Source organism: Asterias amurensis, chromosome 15, assembly GCF_032118995.1.
Source record: "Asterias amurensis chromosome 15, ASM3211899v1".
In the NCBI taxonomy this organism is placed as follows: Eukaryota; Metazoa; Echinodermata; class Asteroidea; order Forcipulatida; family Asteriidae; genus Asterias; species Asterias amurensis.
The window spans coordinates 12955815-12978065 of NC_092662.1; the positions used below are offsets into that span (position 1 = coordinate 12955815).

Consider the following 22251-nt stretch of genomic DNA (forward strand, 5'->3'; position numbering starts at 1 on the left):
ATAACCATGCCATGGAGATCTGGAAGGCCGAATCTTCCGCCAACCCATTGAAATCCTGAAATCCAGACAAACTACACAAACATCCTTACTGTTCCGAAACAGGGGTTGACACTGGTATGAACTTTATATGTAGCTATATATAGCTAGTTTACTTCAAAAGTGTTTACTTTAAAAGTATTATTATTTTGGTTTAAAGACAGTGGACACTATTGGTAGTTGTCAAAGACCAGTCTTCTCACTTGGTGTATCTCAACATATGCATAAAATAACAAACCTGTGAAAATTTGAGCTTAATTGGTCGTCGAAGTTGCGAGATGACTATGAAAGAAAAAACACCCTTGTCACATGAAGTTGTGTGCTTTCAGATGTTTGATTTTGACACTTCAAATTCTAAATCTGAGGTCTTGAAATCAAATTCGTGGAAAATTACTTCTTTCTCGAAAACTACGCCACTTCAGAGGAAGATGTTTCTCACAATGTTTTATACCATCAACCTCTCCCCATTACTCGTTACCAAGTAAGGTTTTATGCTAATAATTATTTTGAATAACCACCAATAGTGTCCACTGCCTTTAACTAAACATAAATTCTGTTCTTTTTCTACAGATGTAAAACTTGACTATTGGCTAAGCTTTCAGTCGATAATCTCCACTAACGTGTCGTCCAAACTGACCTCAGATGATCGAACCAAAAACCACAAACCCAAAAACTAAAATAACTAGTTACAAACCTAACAGTCACCTGACAAAAGTGAAGTTAATTTTTGGTTGAACTAAAACATAAAATCCTGTACTTTTTCTACAGCTGTAAAAAATTTGCCAAGCTTTCAGTTGTCAATCTCAACTAAACGAGATGTCCAAACTGACCTCAGATGAACCACAAACCGAAATAACTCGCACCAAACCGAACCATCACCCGACAAATTTAGCCTGTCACAGATGCACAGGACAACTGCGTTAGCGCTGTGTGTTGACAGCGAAAGCCCGTCCTGCGTCTCCTAACCAACAAGTATCTCCCCAGGCCAGCAGCATCTGTATTGCTGTAACATTTATCTCTAAGCGGTAAACACGGCAGCTGATGGTTCAATTCAACCGGGCTTACACAACTTGTCCGTTTGATGAGCAATTGGATACAAATTAAATACGGAGGCAAAGTAATAATTTGAGCTTGATGCCTCCTAGGTAGGTCATTGGGTCTGATGAGAGACAGCTATAATGCCTTTAGAGCGATTTAAATTAAAGGTTGAATAAGACTTTGATGGATGATCAGGACCCAATTTCATAGAGTTTTTAGTTAAGCAGAACATATTGCTTAACAATTTTGAGTAGGGTACCAGTCACAAGGTGTACTTGATGCATAGACGTTTGGCTAGTAACCTTATGCGGGGTAAGCATAATTTTGTTGTGCTTAGCTACTTTTTGTACTTAAGCAGCTCTATGAAAGTGGGCCCTGTGCCAATTTCATAGAGCTCCTTAAGCAGAAACAAAATGTTCTGCTATGCAAAAAAGAGCAGGGTACCAGTCATAGATGCTATATGTGAAATGTTATTTTGGCTGGTAATGTTAATCTGGTAAGCACAATTTTGTTGTGCTTGGCTATGCATTTGTACTTAGACAACAGCTCTATAAAATGTACCGGCGGGACAAAATGTAAAAACCTTCTTAATCTGAAACCTTACTTTTTATAAACTTGTTGCCACACGGCCTAAGTAGACAGAGCTACTTATGTAAGAAGAAATTTTGCTTATAATTTTTCTGCTGAGCAAAAATTAGCTGGAAACCAGTCACAGACGGTGCATGTAGAATAGTGTTTTGCCTGGCAACCTTATTCTGGTAAGCAAACTGCTTTCTGAACCTCTTTGCTGGTTGTTGTGCAGCTATGGCCCAGTTTCATAGAGCTGCTAAGCACGCAGAAAAGTAGCTCAACACAAAACAATTACGCTCACCAGAATAAGAGTACACGAGCAGAAATATTATTCCCACAAGTATCATCTCAGACTGGGGTTAACTACCTGTTTTTTTGCTGAACAGAAAACAGTTAGAAAAATATTTGCTATTTAAAGGAACACGTTGCCTTGGATCGGTCGAGTTGGTCTTTGAAAAGCGTTTGTAACTGTTTGTTATAAAATGCATATGGTTAGAAAGATGTTTAAAAAGTAGAATACAATGATCCACACAAATTTGCCTCGAAATTGCGTGGTTTTCCGTTTACTTTGCAAGCTAACATGATCGGCCATTTATGGTAGTCAAAAAATTTGACTCCCATAAATGGCCGACCGTGTTAGTCGACGAGGTATAAGGAACACCACGCAATTTCGAGTGATACTTGTGTGGATCATTGTATTCTACTTTTAAAATATCTCTCTAATCATATGCATTTTATAACAAACGGTTACAAACGCTTTTCATAGACCAACTCGACCGATCCAAGGCAACATGTTTCTTTAAGCAGCTCTATTAAATTGGGCCCAGGCTACATTCAAGACATCTTCTGATAAATCTACACCGCGGTAGTATAATATATAGCAAGCCCAAGTTCTCTAAAGAACAAAATCTATCTGACAAGTAGACAAGCACACCATATACATGGTGTTCCTGCAAACCAAATATATATTGATACCTCACCATGCAATGCCTCAAATCCTTTATATCTTCTGATACACTGAGATAAAAAAACAACACCCAAAGATGACAGAAGATGTGCCTTTCTGAATGCGGAAGCACAGATAATTACCCCCATTCTCAACTCTGTTTGAATCACCCTAGTTTTAGAACCCCACTGACCTGGATCTTAATTTGCACATTCACACTGTGAAAGGAACAAACAAAGAATGTCAAAAGGGGGGGGGGGAATAGAAAAACTTCAAGAGACGAAAGAAAAAATACCCGCTCGGATTAAATCCGATGAAGAATTCGAAACATTATCGGACACTTCATGCCCAGGTGTTGATTATCACAGCCGATGGCCCCGGCTGTGCACTTCAGTTTCTTTCCCTTTACTCCTTTTATTCAACGCCGTACCAACCCGGACGTCCGCGGTGTGCGTGCCGTGAATCCTCAACGGGAAATTGTGGGAGTTTAACGACTTTCAGCCGATTTGGAATATGCAACCCTAACTTTGTTTGGGATTCCCTTTTAACTGCAATTTATTTTGGATAAGTACACTGACCTTATCGGAATTTTGTTTCTCAATCCCTTCATGTTTCAAGTGATGATGGACATAACCTAATAGCAAGACTGTGTCATCCTGGGTTAATTTAAAAATAGAGGAGTAAAATGATTGTATATATTCTTAACTCAATGCTGTACTATCCCTATATGGATGTTCTCGAACTTTAAGAATTGAAATAGGTACTTTTCTAAAAACTACTGGCCCTTTTTATAACTAGCTCTGGGGTTGGCCTGCAGGCACACAAATTTGCTAAGCAGTGAAAACTATTGCTTGGCAAAAGTTGGTTACTGGTCAAAATACAATACAGTTACCATTTCTGTGACTGGAACCCCATTCATTTCTTCCTTAATAAAATAAATTTGCTTAGCAGAAATTTTGATTGACAGCTTTATGCAGAGCCCAATATCATTGAACAGCTAATAATCAGACAATACTTAACAGTTTTCTGCTATTAAGCAAAACTGAGAAAGACACCATTTACAAGTGGGTAGTTGTGCTGTGGTGTGTTGGCTGGTCACCTGATTCTAGTAAGCAAACATTCTATGAGCTAAGTCAATTTTTGTACTCACATGCAGCCCTATGGAATTGGGTCCAGTTTAGCAGCTAATAGTGCTTAGAAATGGCCTACTAAGCAAAAATGAGCAAGATACAAGTCACAAATTGTACTTGTGGAATGGTACTTTGACTGGTAACCTTGTTCTGGTAAGCAAGATTTTATTCTGCTTAGCGTCTTTTTGTGCTTAAGCAGCTCTATAAAATTGGGTCCAGGCCTCTGGAAAAAAAAAAGGTTGGAATGATTGTATTCTTCCAAAAATCTGTATTAGTATAGGGTTGGGATGTTTCCTCCCGAAACCAACATTGTTCTAGCTCTTCAGTTTAAAGATGCTATGCCAGATTTTTGGCCCCAAACATTAAAAAAAAAATTCAAAGAGTATCACCCTCTCAAATTTTTTTTATTTAACTTTTACTTTTAATGGTCAGGAACACATAAGAATTGGTCACGTGATATATTGTCGGGATCCCGACAAAAACTACTCATGAGCACTTTATTTCACTGTCACTAATAATTGGCAGACTTTTTCGGGCAATGTCTCAAATGAAAGCTTGTAACTTTCTCGACCCCCATCAAAATACCTATTGAATTTTAAATCAAAATTTTTGGGTCAAATCGGCAACAAAATCTGACGTAGCATCTTTAAGACCTCCCGACATGTCCCTCATGGCATCACCCATTGCAATTAAAGCTGTACCCTCATCAGAGATGAGGTTACCCCAGATGTATATGAACTGACAACCTATAGCATGCAGCATAGTCAGTGATTTTCATTACTCGACAGCTGAAACAACATTGGTATTTAGTCAAGTACAAGTGCATGTACAAACTCTTCAGGGGTTGTACACGCTGTTTGATGACATCCAAACAAGAGGTTTTATTTGCTCTGCGTTTGGTGGCGCAGAAAATGTGAAACAGTGTTTGGAGGGATTCTGATGTGTGTTCAGAAATATTCGCACAGCTTTGGAAAGTTAAACGTAAGGTTTCTTTTCTCCATACAGTTGGAGTAGCAAATATTGGCAATGAACTTTAAAATGGAGGTTTGATTATGATGGTAAATTCTTAAACATTTTGGACTTGGCAGGGGACAATTTCATAGAGCTGCTAAGCACAAAAATTTGCTTAGCATGATATTTCTTCTTTGATAAAAACAGGATTACCAACCAAACTTCCACGTGATTAGTAAACAACAGCTGAATACCAGTAACAAGCAATTATAACCAATGGAAATATGGTTGGTCATCCTGTTTTTATCAAGGAAGAAATTTCACGCCAAGCAATTTTTTGTGCTTAGCAGATCTATGAAATTGGGCCCTTATCTGTGAGCTAATTGCCTGGACGGCTGATGATCCAAGTGGGATGTAGGGGTGGGCTGGAGGGGGTGGTGGGCCCGAGGAGGGTGGTGGGATGGAGGGAGGCAAACACAATTCTCGACACCCTACTTTATATACCAACAGCATTCAGTGATTGTGGTAACACAATTCCATCTCGTTAACCAGCGATGATCCATGATGCCTTTTAACACACACATACAGGTCATGGAGATTAACACATTATTGATTGGCAGGAGTGCTACCCGGCATGTTAAACACTTACTGACTTGCCCTAGCTATGGTAATTTGGAGGTAAAGGAATTCAACAGAGACAGCTGGTGCTGGACCATCTTATCTGGGTGGATTGGCTGTGGATGGGTCCACCTCATCTAATTGATACAACCTGGGCCCCACTTACTGCCAAATTCTTCTTCTTCTTCTTCCTTTCGAGTGCAGCCACCATAATTGAAGATAGTTGTGCACTGCCAGACACACCGGGGGAGAACCCCTTCTCTTTGTGATAAGTATGTACTGGGGTCTTTTGCATGCGTTGATAGTTGTTATAACAACAAACGAGTCTACAGTTTTACGTCCCATCTGAAGGATGAAGCAGTGGTTAAGTGTCTTGCTTGTAAGGACATAAGTGTCATGACTCCCAAACCCACACTCCCTTGAACAGGTCAGAGCTTGAGTTCGGTGGTGGTGCTCTTAACCGCTCGGACATGACAGCTCTACTGCGCTTATGATCACCATCCTCCGCTTGCGCAGCAAGCGCCAAATTTCTGCACTAGCTGTGTAAGCGTAGAATGCCTAGTAACGTGGAGTATGCACGCGCACTAGCCTAAATTCCCCGCTAACCAGTGAAATATGCTTGACATAGGCACAGTTACCTGCTTCAACAAGCGCCAATTCTTGCTTACAGAGTAAGCAGAGCCATGAAATTTTGCCCTGTTTGTTTCAGTTACATTATCAAAACTCTCCAATGAGACCAACCACTGAGACAATTCGGTACAAACCTGGGCCCAATTTCATGGCTCTGCCTAAGCACAGAATCGGCGCTTACGGAAGCAGGGAATTCTGTGCTTACGGCAAGCGTATTTCATGGGTTAGCGGCGAATTTGGGCTTCTGCGCGTGCGTACTTCACGTTACTAGGCATTCTACGCTTACAAGGCTAGCACAGAAATTCGGCGCCTGCACGTAAGCGGGGAATCGCGATCGTAAGCGCAGAAATCGGCGGTAAGCAGAGCCATGAAATTGGGCCCAGGTTTTGATAAAATCAGGCAGGTTACATCCTACCAGCTAAGGCAGTTGGTGAAATGCATTTTTCAATACAATAAATATGTTGCCAATTATTAGGTGTTTAGCATCGTGAAAACCCAGACTAATTTATTCTGAAAGTTTAAGCAAACAACCAGCCACCCGTGCCCTAACAAAACATCCTTCATGACAAAAACACCAACATCACATTCACGCACAGTGCTGAATAGTGAGAGCTCTATACGCACATCGGAATCGATTTTTAGAAGGCCAGAAATATATCGCCATAATTTGTTCAGTGAACTTGCTGAATTCCCCCTTTAGGGAATTAAGGCATTCTGGGAAATCGTTTCTCTCCAATCGGAAGGAAATTTCATTCACTCCGCTCATCGCAATCCCTCCAAAAAAGAAAGAAAGCAACAAAAGTGGGACTAGACCGGACTGAATTTCTTTTGATTGAAAAGTGAGTCAGACGTGGTTAAATTGCTTTCACTGTCTGAAGCACCCATTCACACCACGTCATCTGCACCTCTGCAGGGGAGCTAAGTCCTTCTTCAGTCTGGGTGCAAAAGTATATCAAAATAATAGGACAAGCTAGATAAGTAAATCACAAATTTTTCAGTTTATGTATAAATGGTGAACTACTGGAGTGCTTACACTGCCATGCAGCAACTGTTTTGTTAGCCTTGTCCAAGGCTCTTTACGCAAGCTCTTTACACTGAATTCACCAGTAGAGGTAGCGTTAGCGACAAACTGCATAGATACATGTACTGGCACGGTACTGGGTATTTGATATACAGTACTTGATACCGTGGGGTCAAATAGTTTTTGAGATTTTTCAACCTCAAACACCATAGCCGAAACCGAAGCCGCAATATTCGTTAAAATTAGCAAAAACTAGTTCTGTAATGTTCCTTTTGTAACAGATCAAAGTGAAAGTTTGTCAATTAATATCAAAGTCAACCACAAAATCTGCAAACTTGTTATGATTATTCCACAACACAGTAGACTTTGATAAACAAAAATTCTTATAAATTGCGAGCCAAAGGTTGCTGATAGAAGTTCTGAAATTGTGGTTCAGAATAAATTGGTGGGGGAAATTTTTGCTGAAAAGACAAACTCAAGGGGTGCAAACAAAATGTAAAGGTTGTTAATTTACGTTGTATCAATAACAATTAAGCTTTGTGCCCTTCCATAAACTGTCGGCACGAGTTGTGAATATGAAAACTAATCCGTGTTTAATAACACCCCTTCTGATAAATCGGTCTCAGAATGATGATTTCTCTTTTCTGTCGCGGATGTGTTATTAGAATGAGAAGACTAAGACAAACAAAAGATGGTGATTAGAGACGAAGCAGCGTCGGCATTTTTCTGATTAGTAGAAACGAGAGATTTCGTTGTTGAAGACACCCACCCCCCCCCCCAGGTTGCTTTACAGTGCCGTCTGATCAAAACTCGCCGCCAATCATGGAAAACGTGCAATCGTGGACTACCATGTGATGAACGTGATAAGAGGTATCCTACGACCGAGCATTGGAGAGGTAACAAAGTATGAGATATACTAAAAAAAGGAAAAAGACAAAGAAAACAAAATGTGACTTTTGTCTCAGAACATAGCACAAGGAACAGCTCAGATTGACTCAGCAAGTTAAACAAATAAATCAATGAATCACAAATTGATGATTGTGTGGGCATGAGAAATTCCATAGGTTGTTTTAGAGTGCCGTCCGATCAAAACTCGTAATTGTGGAAAACCCGGAATCTTGGACTTTGTTGTGATGAACTTGATTTAAAGCCATGGGACACTTTCGGTAAACAGTATTGTCCAAAGGCCCACACTTCCTTTTACACAACTTATATATAAAATAACAAACCTGTGAAAATTTAGGCTCAATCGGTCATCGGAGTCGGGAGAAAATAACGGAAAAACCCACCCTTGTTTCTGCACGTTTCGCCGTGTCATGACATGTGTTTACTATAAATCCGTAATTCTCAATTTCGAGAATTGATAATTGTTTTAATGTTTTCTCAAAAAGTAAAGCATTTCATGGAATAATATTTCAAGAGAAGTCTTTTACCATTACCTTCTGTAAACCCTGTAAGTTATTTGTAAATCTGTGAACTTTTATTTTTTTTTCTGTTCCGAAAGTGTATAATGGCTTTAAGAGGTATCCCACGACCGAATATTGGTCAAGTTAACAAGGTATGAGATCGTTAGAAATAAAAAAGAAAGACAAAACAACAAATTGGGTGATTACTGTTTCTGATTGACTCAGCAAGTGAAACAAATATATCAACAAATCACAAATCAAGGGTTGTGCGGAAACGAGAGATTCTGAGGTTTGTGAAAACATCCCCCTCCACCCTCCACCCCCCACCCCCGGTTGCTTTTAGAGTGCCGCCTAATCACAAACTGAAATCGTGGACTACCTTGTGATAAACGTGATAAGGGGTATCCTATGAATGAATGAATATTGGAGAGTTAGCAAGGTATGAGATACTTAAAAAGGAAAAAGAAGACAATTGAAGATTATTGTCTCAGATTGACTCAGCAAGTTAAACAAACAAATCAATGAATCGCAAATCAAGGGTTGGGTTGAAATGAGAAATTCGAGTTTGGTGAAGACACAACCCTCAATCGTGGACGACCTTTTGATGAAGGTGATAAGAGGTATCCTACGACCAAACATCAGAGAGTTAACAAGTTATGAGATACGTTTGAAAGAAAAGAAAAAAAAGAGAAAACATTGGCGGAGGAAGATCGGGCGATTTTTGTTTGAGATTGTCTCAACAAGTAAAACAAACCTATCAATAAATTGCAAAATAAATGACACAACTTCAGGCTAATGGCTCTCCTGATACTGGAAGGCCCCTCTTTCAGACAACAAAAGTCCCAAGTATGATGTGATTCCATCTTAAGCAATGTCCACTGAGGTTGGGACGGTCAACTGTACCTCTAAAATCGTTAAAACAAATTGTGAAATCTGTTTCCGTATTTTCCTAATGTTTATTCAGAGCCGAGAGTAAACAAAAATGCCTGCTATGTTTTGTAACAATTTGTAATGATGATAATAATACTTAATGAAAGCTGTTTTCCACTAATGCCCAGTCAACCACTTAAACCAAACAATAGTTAACAATAATGTTACAAAAGTGTACAACAAAACAAGAAGAAGTGGGAATTGAAGTTCTGACTTAAGGATTGCACATAATAGACCGATCCATTAGGCTCTGCCCACGGCGCACGTGTGAGCAAGAACACTTGCGCTTCTGCAATGCCATTCTGCACAACTCTGCCGTGCTCGCCCCAAGCATACGCACGTCGGACTTTATAGTGTCAGACTTTTGGTTGTGCAATGGGTTGTGATTGGCCAATACGCAATGGGGCTTAATGGATCTATTAAAAGAGGAAAAAAGGCTAGTTTAACAAAAATTCAGAGCAATTAGCCGTATTTTTTACCACATGAGGGCGCTCCTACTAGTTTTATCACTTCCAGGGGCGCGATTCATCCTGCACAGTTTTAAACGGTGTTCTGTCACTTTTGGTACGCAGTAGTTTAAAGTTGCTTAGAGGTGGGTAACAGCAAGTTTATAGGTCTTATTGTCCGTGATGGATATGATCTGTGGTAGTAATGTGTTCCAGTGTTTAATAGTTATTATGGGTGTGAATGAATATGCCCCAGGGAAGTGATAACAATATTTTGTGAGCGCCCACACGCGGTCAAAAATATGGCGCATTGCAAGTGATGTCTTCAACTTACCATTCCAGAGATAGAGGGTGAATCATCAGGTTTCAGAATAAGAGCCTCCGTCGTGAAGTGATACTGCAACGCTTCCATTAACTGCTCTCCTGTACAATTCCCCTTTGGGTCGCCAACCTTGTACCAGCCGTCAGGGTACCAGCCCATTATCATCCAAACATTCTTGGGGCCGTACAGCTTTTGTTTGTATACCTGCCCAGGTGCGCGGAAGGAAAAAGTTTAGAGAGATAATAGCAAAGCTTTTCGAGGGGATTCTCAGTGGCCCACCTTCGGGCCCCTAGAGGTGTTTCATCTTTTAGTCTTTTTTTTTATTTAGGGTTTACACTTTAATGAGGAAAAAACTTGTTGAGTTTCAGAAAAATCTTTCAAAATATACCTCAACTTGGTATCAGGGCTTAAAGGCAGTGGACACTATTGGTAAATACTCAAAATAATTGGTAGCGTAAAAACTTACTTGGTAATGAGCAATGGAGAGCTGTTGATAGTAAAAACATTGTGAGAAACAGCTCCATCTGAAGTGACGTTGTTTTTGAGAAAGAAGTAATCTTTCACTAAAATATTTGAATTAAATTTGAGACCTCAGCTGAGGTCACAAATTCAAGCATCTGAAAGCACACAACTTATGCGACCAGGGTGTTTTTTTCTTCCATTATTCTCTCGCAACTTCGACGACCAATCAAGTTCAAATTTTTCACAGGTTTGATATTTTATTTATCTTTGACAATTACCAAAGGTGTTCAGAGCCTTAAAGCAGCTCTATGAAATTGGGACCTATTTTCTTTTAATAAGAGGGGTCAAGCTTTTGGTAGGTGTTTACCATCTGTCTTGTCCCCTTTCTTTTGAGAAAAACAAGTAAAATTACAAGGGCCTTAGGGTAGGTAGAGGTTCACACCCTGTCTGCCACTGGCTCGTTAGCCATTAGTTTATATAATAAAAATTGTTTTTGGTCCTCAAGAACAATCAACGGCAAAATAAGACCTCAGATCTCAGATCTCAGAAAAGGAAATTAAAGAAGAAACTGAAGACGAATTAAAAGAACCATCTTGAAATATTATAAGACTGTGACATTTAGAATACCCTGTAGACTTTAAAGATATCAGCACTTAAAGGCAGTGGACACTAATGGTAATTGTCAAAGACAAGCCTTCACAGTTGGTGTATCTCAACATATGCATAAAATAACTAACCTGTGAAAATTTCAGCTCAATCGGTCATCGAGGTTACGAGAAAATTATGAAAGAAAAAAACACCCTTGTCACACAAAGTTGTGTGCGTTTAGATGGTTGATTTTGAGACCTCAAGTTCTAAACCCGAGGTCTTGAAATCAAATTCGTGGAAAATTACTTCTTTCTCGAAAACTATGCCACTTCAGAGGAACCGTTTCTCACAATGTTTTATACCCATCGACCTCTCCCCATTACTTGTCACCAAGTAAGGTTTTATGCTGATAATTAATTTGAGTAATCATCAATAGTGTCTACTGCCTTCAACCCTCGTGAGAACAAGTTCTGACAAAAAAATACAGACACCCAGACAATTTTTCCCTGGGATTTTATTGACGAGTGGGAAGCGGGAGAGTGGGGATATGTGACTTTATCAACGTTTCAGGTTCCCGAAACCCATCTCTCTGATCTTTTAATTGTCACAGCGCTCATCTTGTCACAGACATGTGGTAGGTCGTTGCCCAGCAGATAAGAGCACCGGACCCCAGCTCTGGTGTTTCTGTTCAGCAGAGTTTGGGTTCAAGTTCTGGTCATTAGCAAGACACTTGACTGTTATTGCTGCATCCTATGATGGGGCGTAAAGCCTAAGGTTCCATGTATTATGTAATGCACATAAACGCCTCTGCGTTTCTAATTTGATTGGCTGCATATTGTGCCACAACACCTTGTAAACCATTACATGATTGCAATGTAGAGGAATAGGTCCAATACTTCTAAACATAGCTCCACAATAACTTCAGAGAAAATACCGAACGTTAAAGCGCCTTGAGCATCACTGAGTGGTGACGGTATGAGCGCTATATAATAATAATACCTAGTTCTTATATGGTGTTTTTCACAAAAACGTCTCAATACGCTTTACATTAGTGTCCTGGTCATTGGGCCAACATCATTCCTTAAAACTTTCTCAGCTCCTTAGGGAGTATACAGCCTTGGGCTGCTGTATGGCGCTAGTGGCTTTTTCATACACAATATCAACTTCTACCCTCGCAGGTACCCATTTATACCACAGAGTGAACAGGAGCAATTTTATTTATAGTAAAGTATCTTGCTCAAGGACATGACCGGGACTCGGACCCACACTCTGATGACTTAACCACCAGAACTTACATTCGATGCTCTAAACCACTCGGCCATGACAACCTACAAGAAGCCACTAATACTTGACACTATTGGAATCCACTATTACTATTACTATTATCATTTGAGCCTCTGTCACTACCCTGTAGCCTTGCCCCTGGACACCATCCTCTAGCCTTGCCCCTGGGCACCATCCTCTAGCCTTGCCCCTGGGCACTGTGCTGTAGCCCTGCCACATGGCACCATCCTGTGGCATTGCATTATAAATCCATATTATTACTATTATTATATTAATATTATTTTTGGGGTTGAACAAAGAATTGACTAGAGTGGGATTCGAACCAACGACCTCCGGATTAACCTGCCGGCGCTCTACCAACTGAGCTATCTAGCCCTATATTGGCGGTGTCCCTATTTTGTCAATATCTTTGTTCAAGGTGCGAATTAGTGCCGGCACGTTAATCCGGAGGTCGTTGGTTCGAATCCCACTCTAGTCAATTCTTTGTTCAACCCCAAAAATCATTTCAAAATTTACCCAGTCAGTTTCCCTTGTGGTTTATATCGATATATTAATATTAATAAGAAACCTATTTCTTATTTATTACTGGGAGTCGAGTTATCATCACCATGTGCCAGGTGTTAATTTTGCTAATTACCTAGTGGTAAATGCACATGACAAGTAATAGTTCCCTATAGGAGCTATTCTATTTGTCATGCGCACTACCATTGTGCGGCGTCATCTCTGGGCGCTATTGATCGTGGCCCTGTTTTGTATACACACACGAACAGCACTCTCTTAGCGACATCCAATACATGAACAAACTTATCATGTGCATTTTGTTTCACAGTCATCATTTTCTCTTGATCAAAACTCATGTTCCGGTAACTGAATATGTATGAAGTATAGTAAAGCAGATATAACATGGTTTATTTCGGGCGACTAGTTGATGAGCTCCTGAGGTATTGGAAGTTGACAAACTAGTTCCCTCGGCTTCGCCTCGGGAACTAGTTTGTCAACTTCCAATACCTCGGGGAGCTAATATCGACTAGTCACCCTCAAACCATGTTATATAATTGTATATTATCATCTGCGTCTCTCTCACCTCACAGAAGACTCTACGGGCCATGTCCTCGTAGAACACACCGATGATGATGCGAGCGTCCTCACGCTTCAGGTTTTGCACGGCGTTGTCCGGCTCGGACAGGAAGCTCCGTCTACTGAAGATCTCAATCCCTGCGTCCTTGGCTCGCTTCTCTAGGTCCTCGATGGTCTGTATAATAATAATAATAATAATAGTCATAATCAGAATTTAATAGGTGAAAAGTTGCTTGATGTAGGACGCATTTAACCTATCCTAAGTTAGGATGAGTTACTCGAGATAAGGATTAATCCTAGCGTTTCAGGAAATCGGCTGTGGGACAGTTCTTTTCCGACTCCAGAAGTCTCCCGAATTCCAGAAAAATAATTATACATTGCGATAGTAGAATATAAAGCTAGACAAGTTCTCTAAAGAACATAATCTACCTATCAAGTCGATATACACATGGTGTTACCACAACCCTAATATTTGTTGATACCCCACCACACAATACCTCAAATCCATTATGATAATTTATTCTGGTTGTGAAACCAAAGACTCTTAGAAAAGCGAGCCAAGAACCTTACGGAGAGAAGACAAGGAAGTTTCAGTTTTAGAAAGTGGGAGAAAGAGGGGATACAAATATTCCAGGGAAAACCCAAACAGTCAGGCAAGTAGTACCCCCCCACCATAATCCTTTGCCGACAGTAAGCAGTGAATTTGAATATGAAACAGAAACTGTGCTAAGCAGGAACTGTCTTATCTCCTTAAAGGCACTGGACACTATTGGTAATTACTCAACATAATTTTTAGCATAAGAACTTACTTGGTAACGAGCAATGGAGAGCAGTTGATAGTATAAAACATTGTGAGAAACGGCTTCCTCTAAAGTAACGTAGCTTTTGAGAAAGAAGTAATCTCCCACTAAAATATTATTGGAATATACTTCGATGACCAATTGAGTCCAAATTTTCATAGGTTTACTTATTTATGCATATATTGAGATACACCAAGTGAGAATACTGGTCTTTGACAATAACCAAAGAAGGTGCCCTAGGCTTTATCAAATTGATCCTTGATCCGTCAAAGAAATGGGATCAGCAGTTCGTCAAAGCAAGCACTCAGAACTAGAGTGTCAAACACAAAAGGTCATCGGCTATTTATTGCCGAGGTGAAAAATTTCATAAATTGCCGACAGTCCTTAATGAACTTTCAAATTAAATTCGCTTCCCAACCTGTCAGATGACATATGCAATTTCGTTGATCACTGCTCTTCAACCATTAACACCTTGTTTTCAATGCAAACACAGCCAATAATGATGTCAACACTGTCTTTGTTGTTTGGTTACCGACTTTAGGATGAAAAGCTCTTCATAGAAAGTGTTGTTTGCTCAAAAACGTAAACACCAAGGGATTCGGGTTAAATTAATAGATTGCAGGTTTAGAGAGACAAAGGTGGCTGTACACATTGGGCTGATGAAGTCTCTGCTGTCATATTAAAACTTTACTCTTTGGTGAGGTTTTTGAAAATTGGTTTTAACGCTGTAGAGGCGTGTTGAACAGTGATATGCCAGGATGTGGCTCATTTTGCTGAGTTTTTTTCCAGAGAAATTGACATGGGAAAAAAACAACCCATACTAAAGCCGCCTTTACATTAGACTTCTTGTCCCTGTTATGTTTATATTGTTAAGTTACCGCGGCTCGACCAATCTGTTATGTTTACAGCGCTGGTGGCGGTAGTTTACCACCCTGGTATTAAGTTTACAGCGCTGGTGGCGGTAGTTTACCACCCTGGTAAGTAACCAGCTGTACGCACTTGGACTAAATATCGGCAAGTTACTAATTTGCGGCAGTAAGTTAACCGTTTTTGTTTTAAGCCATTGGACACTTTCGGTAAACAGTATTGTCCAAAGGCCCACTATTCGTGTATCACAACTTATATATAAAATAACAAACCTGTGAAAATTTAGGCTCAATCGGTCATCGGAGTCGGGAGAAAATAACGGGAAAACCTAGTCTTGTTTCCGCACGTTTCGCCGTGTAATGACATGTGTTCAAAATAAATTCTGAAATTCCGAAATTCTCGACGACGAAAATTGATAATTGTTTTAATGTTTTCTCAAAAAGTAAAGCATTTCATGGAATAATATTTCAAAAGAAGTCTTTCACCATTACCTTCTGTAAACCCTGTAAGTTATTTGTAAATCTGTGAACTTTTTTTTTTTTCTGTTCCGAAAGTGTATAATGGCTTTAAAGCCATTGGACCCTTTCGGTAAACAGTATTGTCCAAGTCCCACACTTCGTGTATCACAACTTCTATATCAAATAACAAACCTGTGAAAATTTGGGCTTAATCGGTCATCGGAGTCGGGAGAAATTAACGGGAAAACCCACCCTTGTATCCGCGCGTTTCGCCGTGTCATGACATGTGTTTCAAATAAATCCGTAATTCTCGTTAACGAGAATTGATATTGTTTTACTGTTTTCTCAAAAAGTAAAGCATTTCATGGAATAATATTTCAAGAGAAGTATTTCACCACTACCTTTTGTAAACCCTAAAAGCTATTTGAAAATCTGTGAACTTTTTTTTTTTTTTCTGTACCGAAAGGGTCCAATGGCTTTAAAGGAATAATTGAAAGTATTCTGCATAAGATATATGAGAACTTACGCGATCATGAAGTTTCTATATTGAGCAAATCGTACTCATATACTATTTATCTGACTCCTGTTCGGACTAACCCCTGATCTATGGCTTGAAGCTTTCAGTGGATTCAGTGGAATAGTCCAGAAGATGGATGAAGAGAAGGGTCACCAGAGAGGGCTCAAAATTTACACTGATGGACGACAGGCCTCAGGCCAGCGATTTAAGGATCGGGCCAGTAAACTTATGACCAGAAAAGTTTACCAGTATTGTGTTTTTCAATTGAATAGTAATAAAATTATTTTTGTCACATTGTTTTACTCATTTATCTCAAAAACTACAGCACCTCAGCAAGTAATATTTTTTTTTATAATTTAGTCAAGTTCCATGCTTCTTCTCATTGAACCCAAGTCTCGATACTCATGAGGAGACAGGTCTTTTTCTTCAGCTGCGCCACGCATCTGGAACTCTCTACTTAGATCTTGTCTTTGTACCACAACATTCAAATCTCTTCTTAAAGCTTATCTTATGTCACAGGTTTTCAAGGACTAATTTTGTTATGTCTGTTTTTTCTTTGTTTTGTTTTGTTTGTTGTTGGGTTTAACTGAGCCTTGAACACCCAGCAGGGCGAATACGTGTGCATTACAAGTCTTATTATTATTAATATTATTATTACTTTATTTAAAAATAATTTATGTGTCATATATGTTTGTAACTATTGTAATTACTCTGTAATTTGACCATCGGTTGATTCACAAAGTTTGTCAATTTAAATACAATTTTAAAAATTCAAATAATACCACCCTGTTTATTATCTATATAAACACAAAAAAGAGAATGTTCAAAAGTTGACTCTGAGTCTGATAAATGTTTTTTTAAATTCTAAAGACAGATTAATGTTCACTTATTATTTGTTTGTATTGTTAAGTTGTGTATATATTTGTTTCCTCATTTTGATACTGGTCTTGTAAAAATAAATCGCTCCATTAAAGGCAGTGGACACTGTTGGTAATTACTCAAAATAATTATTGGCATAAAACCTTTCTTGGTGACGAGTAATGGGGAGAGGTTGATGGTATAAAACATTGTGAGAAACGGCTTCCTCTGAAGTGCCATAGTTTTCGAGAAAGAAGTAATTTTCCACGAATTTGATTTTGAGACCTCAGATTTAAAACTTGAGGTCTCGAAATCAACCATCTAAACGCACACAACTTCGTGTGACAAGGGTGTTTTTTTCTTTCATTATTATCTCGGAAGTTCGATGACCGATTGAGCTCAAATTTTTCACAGGTTTGTTATTTTATGCATATGTTGAGATATACTAACTGTGAAGGCTAGTCGTTGACAATTACCAATAATGTCCACTGCCTTTAAACATTTTAAGCTACAAGCCCAGAGGTCTTGTTTTTTTTTTCCTAAAAAAACATTAAATGGTGCAATCATATTTCGAATAAAGCTAACATTCATTGTTAAAAAAAAATGTTTTGAGATGTCCTCAGGTGTGAACACACACTAGACAAGAACTGGGTATCATCATTATTAACTTTAACATGTTGGTTTAAAGTATGTTTGTTTGCTGAAACTACAGAATAACAACTATTCTTACCCAGTCAGCGTAATGCTGATTTAGTTAAAGGCAAAATTTTAAACAAAGATACAATAAATGGCGTATGTGAATGTTTCTGCTGAATACTGCCTATTTGCTGTGAAAACACCCAGAAAGTGTCACAGTGTTTTAACAAGAATGTCAAATCTATCCACGTTAAAGGCATTGGACACTATTGGTAATCACTCAAAATAAGTGTTAGCATAAAACCTTTCTTGGTGACAAGCAATGGAGAGCTATTGATGGTATATAAAACCATAGATGATAAAACATTGTGAGAAACGGCTCCCTCTGACGTAAAATAGTTTTTGAGAAAGAGGTAATTTCTCACTAAAACAATAAAAGACTTCTGCCAGAAGCCTTTATTCCTATCTGAACGCACACTATTTTGTACAACAAGGGTGTTTTTTCTTTCATCATTTTCTTGCAACTTCAATGACCAATTGAGTCCAAATTTTCACAGGTCTGTTATTTTATGCATATGTTGAGATACACCAAGTGAGAATACTGGTCTTTGATAATTACCAAAAGGTGTCCAGGGGTCGATTTCACAAAGAGTTAGAACTAGTCCTAACTTAGGACTAGTCCTGGGAGATATTAAAAATGTATGGCTAGTCCTGTTAGGACGAGTAACTTGTCCTAACTAGAGATAAGACTAGTCTTAAAGGCAGTGGACACTATTGGTAATTACTCAAAATAATTATTGGCATAAAACCTTTCTTGGTGAGGAGTAATGGGGAGAGGTTGATGGTATAAAACATAGCGAGAAACGGCTCCCTCTGAAGTGCCATAGTTTTTGAGAAAGATGCAATTTTCCACGAATTTGATTTCGAGACCTCAGATTTAGAACTTGAGGTCTCGAAATCAACCATCTAAATGCACACAACTTATTATTATCTCGCAAGTTCGATGACCGATTGAGCTCAAATTTTCACAGGTTTGTTATTTTATGCATATGTTGAGATACACCAACTGTGAAGGATAGTCTTTGACAATTACCAATAGTGCCCACTGCCTTTAACTCTTTGTGAAATCCACCCCAGTGTCTTTAAGTGAAGTGACAGCAAGTACCAACTGCATCTCTGACCCCAGCATTCCCAAACGGACACCAACCTTCAGATATCAAACGTGGTTGGGTGAAAATTACCCAAACCATGGAGGAAGGAATAGAAGGAGCTCGAACGAAGGGACATCAAAAGTCGAACGTGCGGTACCGCGGTTGTTTAACAACACCTCGTAATCACCCACATACCTTATACAGACAATGGGCGACCTGGCGTATATGAGTTTGCGCGTGCGCACTTGGTTCTTCACTCAACCATGGTGTCGTATGTCGTATGGATATAATACAGAAAAACAACTTTTTTTGAGACCTGATAAAAATTGTGTACACTTGTGCTCACCAAATCGAAAAACACAATTGAATACCAACTACCCTCGTGTGCTTATACCCAAATTTTGAACCACCGCTAGTGACCGGAAAGTCACAAAAAATGAAAAAATATGCCATGATGTTTCAGTGAAACACCACAAATGGTAGATGAAAACGTGTGTATTCACAATTCTTGTCTCCAATGATTCAACTTTACACAAAGGCAACGGTGCAGAGCGGCGGTACCGCACGTTCTGTACAAAGAAATCTAATCCTGCTTGTTAATCGGCCGTCCAGCTGGAGGTCTCCTATCTTTTTCCACTGGTTAGACGGGGGCATTGTCAGGGTATTCTTTTGTTACTCTGCGGTTTTGAGGGTCGTTCAAGCTCCTTCTATTCCTTCCTCCATGCCCAAACCATGTAACCTCAAAGGGAATCCTATTTCCAAAGTTTATACTCTCAACAGCTGCAGTGCTTCTCACCAAGTAAGTTGTTTTGATAATAAATTTTCTGAGCATTTACCAATCAATGACTCAACCTTTGACAGGGAAATATTACTAGTCTCATTAAATTTACCACTGACATTGAAACAAAATTAATAAATAAACAAACATTAATGGAATGAAAATATATAAACAATTGTTGTCGTAACAACAATAAAGCTATTAACAATAGACACAACAGCCTTTAGGAAACATTCACATTGTTGATTGTATTCCTTCCTGTCACATCTGTAAAAACACAACACCATTTCAATAACTGTCCGTATTTGTTGCTCTATTAAAAGAACACGTTGCCTTGGATCGGTCGAGTTGGTCTTCGAAAAGCGTTTGTAACCGTTTGTTATAAAATGCATATGGTTAGAAAGATAATTTAAAAGTAGAATAAAATGATCCACACAAAGTTGCCTCGAAATTGTGTTGTTTTCCTTTTACTTTGCGAACTAACTTGGTCGGCCATTGATGGGAGTAAAAAATTTGACTCCCATAAATGGCCGACCGTGTTGGTCGACGAAGTAAAAGGAAAACCATGCAATTTCAAGTGATACTTGTGTGGGTCATTATATTCTACTTTTAAAACATCTTTCCAATCATATGCATTTTATAACAAACGGTTACAAATGCTTTTCAAAGACCAACACGACCGATCCAAGGCAACGTGTTCCTTTAAATTGGACCTCAGAATTGTTTTGTAGTTAATATTTCCAAATCGCAGGTTACATTTTAAAGGCAATGGACACCTTTGGTAATTTTCGAAGACAAGTATTCTCACTTGGTGTATCCCAACATACGTATAAAATAACAAACCTTGGTTCGAATCCCACTCTAGTCAATTTTTTGTTCAACCCCAAAAATCATTTCAAAATTTACCCAGTCAGTTTCCCTTGTGGTTTATACTGATAAAATAACAAACCTGTGAAATTTGTACTCGATTGTCATCGAAGTTGCAAAAATATAATGGAAGAAAAACCGTCTTTTGCACAAGTTTGTGTGGTTTCAGATATAAAGGAAATATTACTAGTCTCATTAAATTTACCACTGACATTGAAACAAAATTAACAAATAAACAAACATTAATGGAATGAAAATAAACAATTGTTGTCGTAACAACAATAAAGCTATTAACAATAGACACAACAGCCTTTAGGAAATATTCACATTGTTGATTGTATTACTTCCTGTCACATCTGTAAAAACACAACACCATTTCAATAATTGTCCGTATTTATTGCTCTATTAAATTGGACCGCAAAATTGTTTTGTAGTTAATATTTCTAAACGGTAGGTTATATTTAAAGGCAATGGACACCTTTGGTAATTTTCGAAGACAAGTATTCTCACTTGGTGTATCCCAACATACGTATAAAATAACAAAACTGTGATATTTTGTACTCCATTGTCATCGAAGTTGCAAAAGAATAATGAAAAAAAAAAAAACGTCTTTGTTGCACAAGTTTGTGTGGTTTCAGATATAAAAGGCTTCAGGCCAGAAGTCTTTAACTATTATTTGATTGAGAAATGATTTATTTCTCAAACACTACATTACTGTAAAAGGGAGCCGTTTTTCACAATGTTTTATACTATCAACAGTTCCCCAATGCTTGTTACCAAGTAAGTTTTTATGCTAGCAACTATTTTGAGGAATTACCAATAGTGTCCAGTGCCTTTAATACCAACATGAAGTACAAGGCCTTCCAATGCGAAAAAAGACCATCTTTTCCCCTTGATAATCTGGCGGCTTTTTGCAATAAAACTGATCAGACTGTTATGTTGTCTCCCCCTCCAAACGCCCCCCCCCTCCCGACCCCCCCCCCACCCTGACCCCCCCCCCCTTCGAAAAAAACAATTATCCTGTGGCATATGGCATCTCCAAACAAACAGGTGACAAAACTAATTACTTGAAAAGGTCAGACCAAGAAGAGAAGAGGGGGTCTAGATAGTGAAATTAATTGATGGGATGTTTGTTATCCAGGACCTGGCCCTACCCCTAGAGGGCACTATAAAAAAAAACTTTTTCCTTTGCTTTTTTCTCAGCGAGTTCACACATGGGTTATATTATTATAGCTGGGTTTTTTTTTCTCAAGTGGGGAATGGTGACACATACTTCTTGTGGTGTATGGATCCGTTATTTCTGCGTTTTCAGGTTCAGTGAGTAATTATTTAACGGTACATGCATCCCGATGATAATCTGGGCATTCAAAAACAAAACCTAACACCTGAATCTTAAAAATGTTGGTGACAGTTGTACTGAGTAGCAAAGATAGGGTCAGGCATGCAACTGAAACTTCATCAAAAAAGAGGAAATTATAAAGTTTCAATGATTTTGTATAGCATTTTTCAATTTGGTATGGTAAAACTTAGAATAAAAAAAGAGGAGATCAGCTGACCCGAGGAAAAGCTGCATGCCTGTAGGGTTCTTGATGCCTGGGGCAAGGCTAAAGAATGGTACCTGGAGCAAGGTTACAGAATGGTACCTGGGGCAAGGCTACAGATTGGTACCCTGGGGCAAGGCTACAGAATGGTACCTGGAGCAAGGTTACAGAATGGTACCTGGGGCAAGGCTACAGAATGGTACCTGGAGCAAGGCTACAGATTGGTACCCTGGGGCAATTTAGGCAACAGGATGTTCCCTTGAGTCGGGGTTACAGGTTGGTGCCCTGGGGGCAGTGCTACAGGATGTTGCCCTGGGGCAGTG

At 39.0% G+C, this 22251-nt stretch overlaps 2 protein-coding genes across 2 annotated transcripts in view; both read right to left on the reverse strand.

Moving 5' to 3' along the window:
• The window catches only part of LOC139947869 (gamma-aminobutyric acid type B receptor subunit 1-like), a 223154-nt gene that overhangs the window by 69321 nt on the left and 131582 nt on the right, over positions 1-22251 (reverse strand). The window contains exons 4-5 of the mRNA XM_071945696.1: positions 13463-13630; positions 10057-10248 (exon numbers count right to left, since the gene is read on the reverse strand). Coding sequence (XP_071801797.1) covers positions 10057-10248; positions 13463-13630 — 360 coding nt within the window. The remainder of the gene's footprint in view (positions 1-10056; positions 10249-13462; positions 13631-22251) is intronic.
• The window catches only part of LOC139947870 (guanine nucleotide-binding protein-like 1), a 395329-nt gene continuing 385732 nt past the window's right edge, over positions 12655-22251 (reverse strand). Inside the window, exon 12 of the transcript XR_011787389.1 lies at positions 12655-12720. The gene's annotated coding sequence lies outside the window, so the exon portion shown is untranslated. The remainder of the gene's footprint in view (positions 12721-22251) is intronic.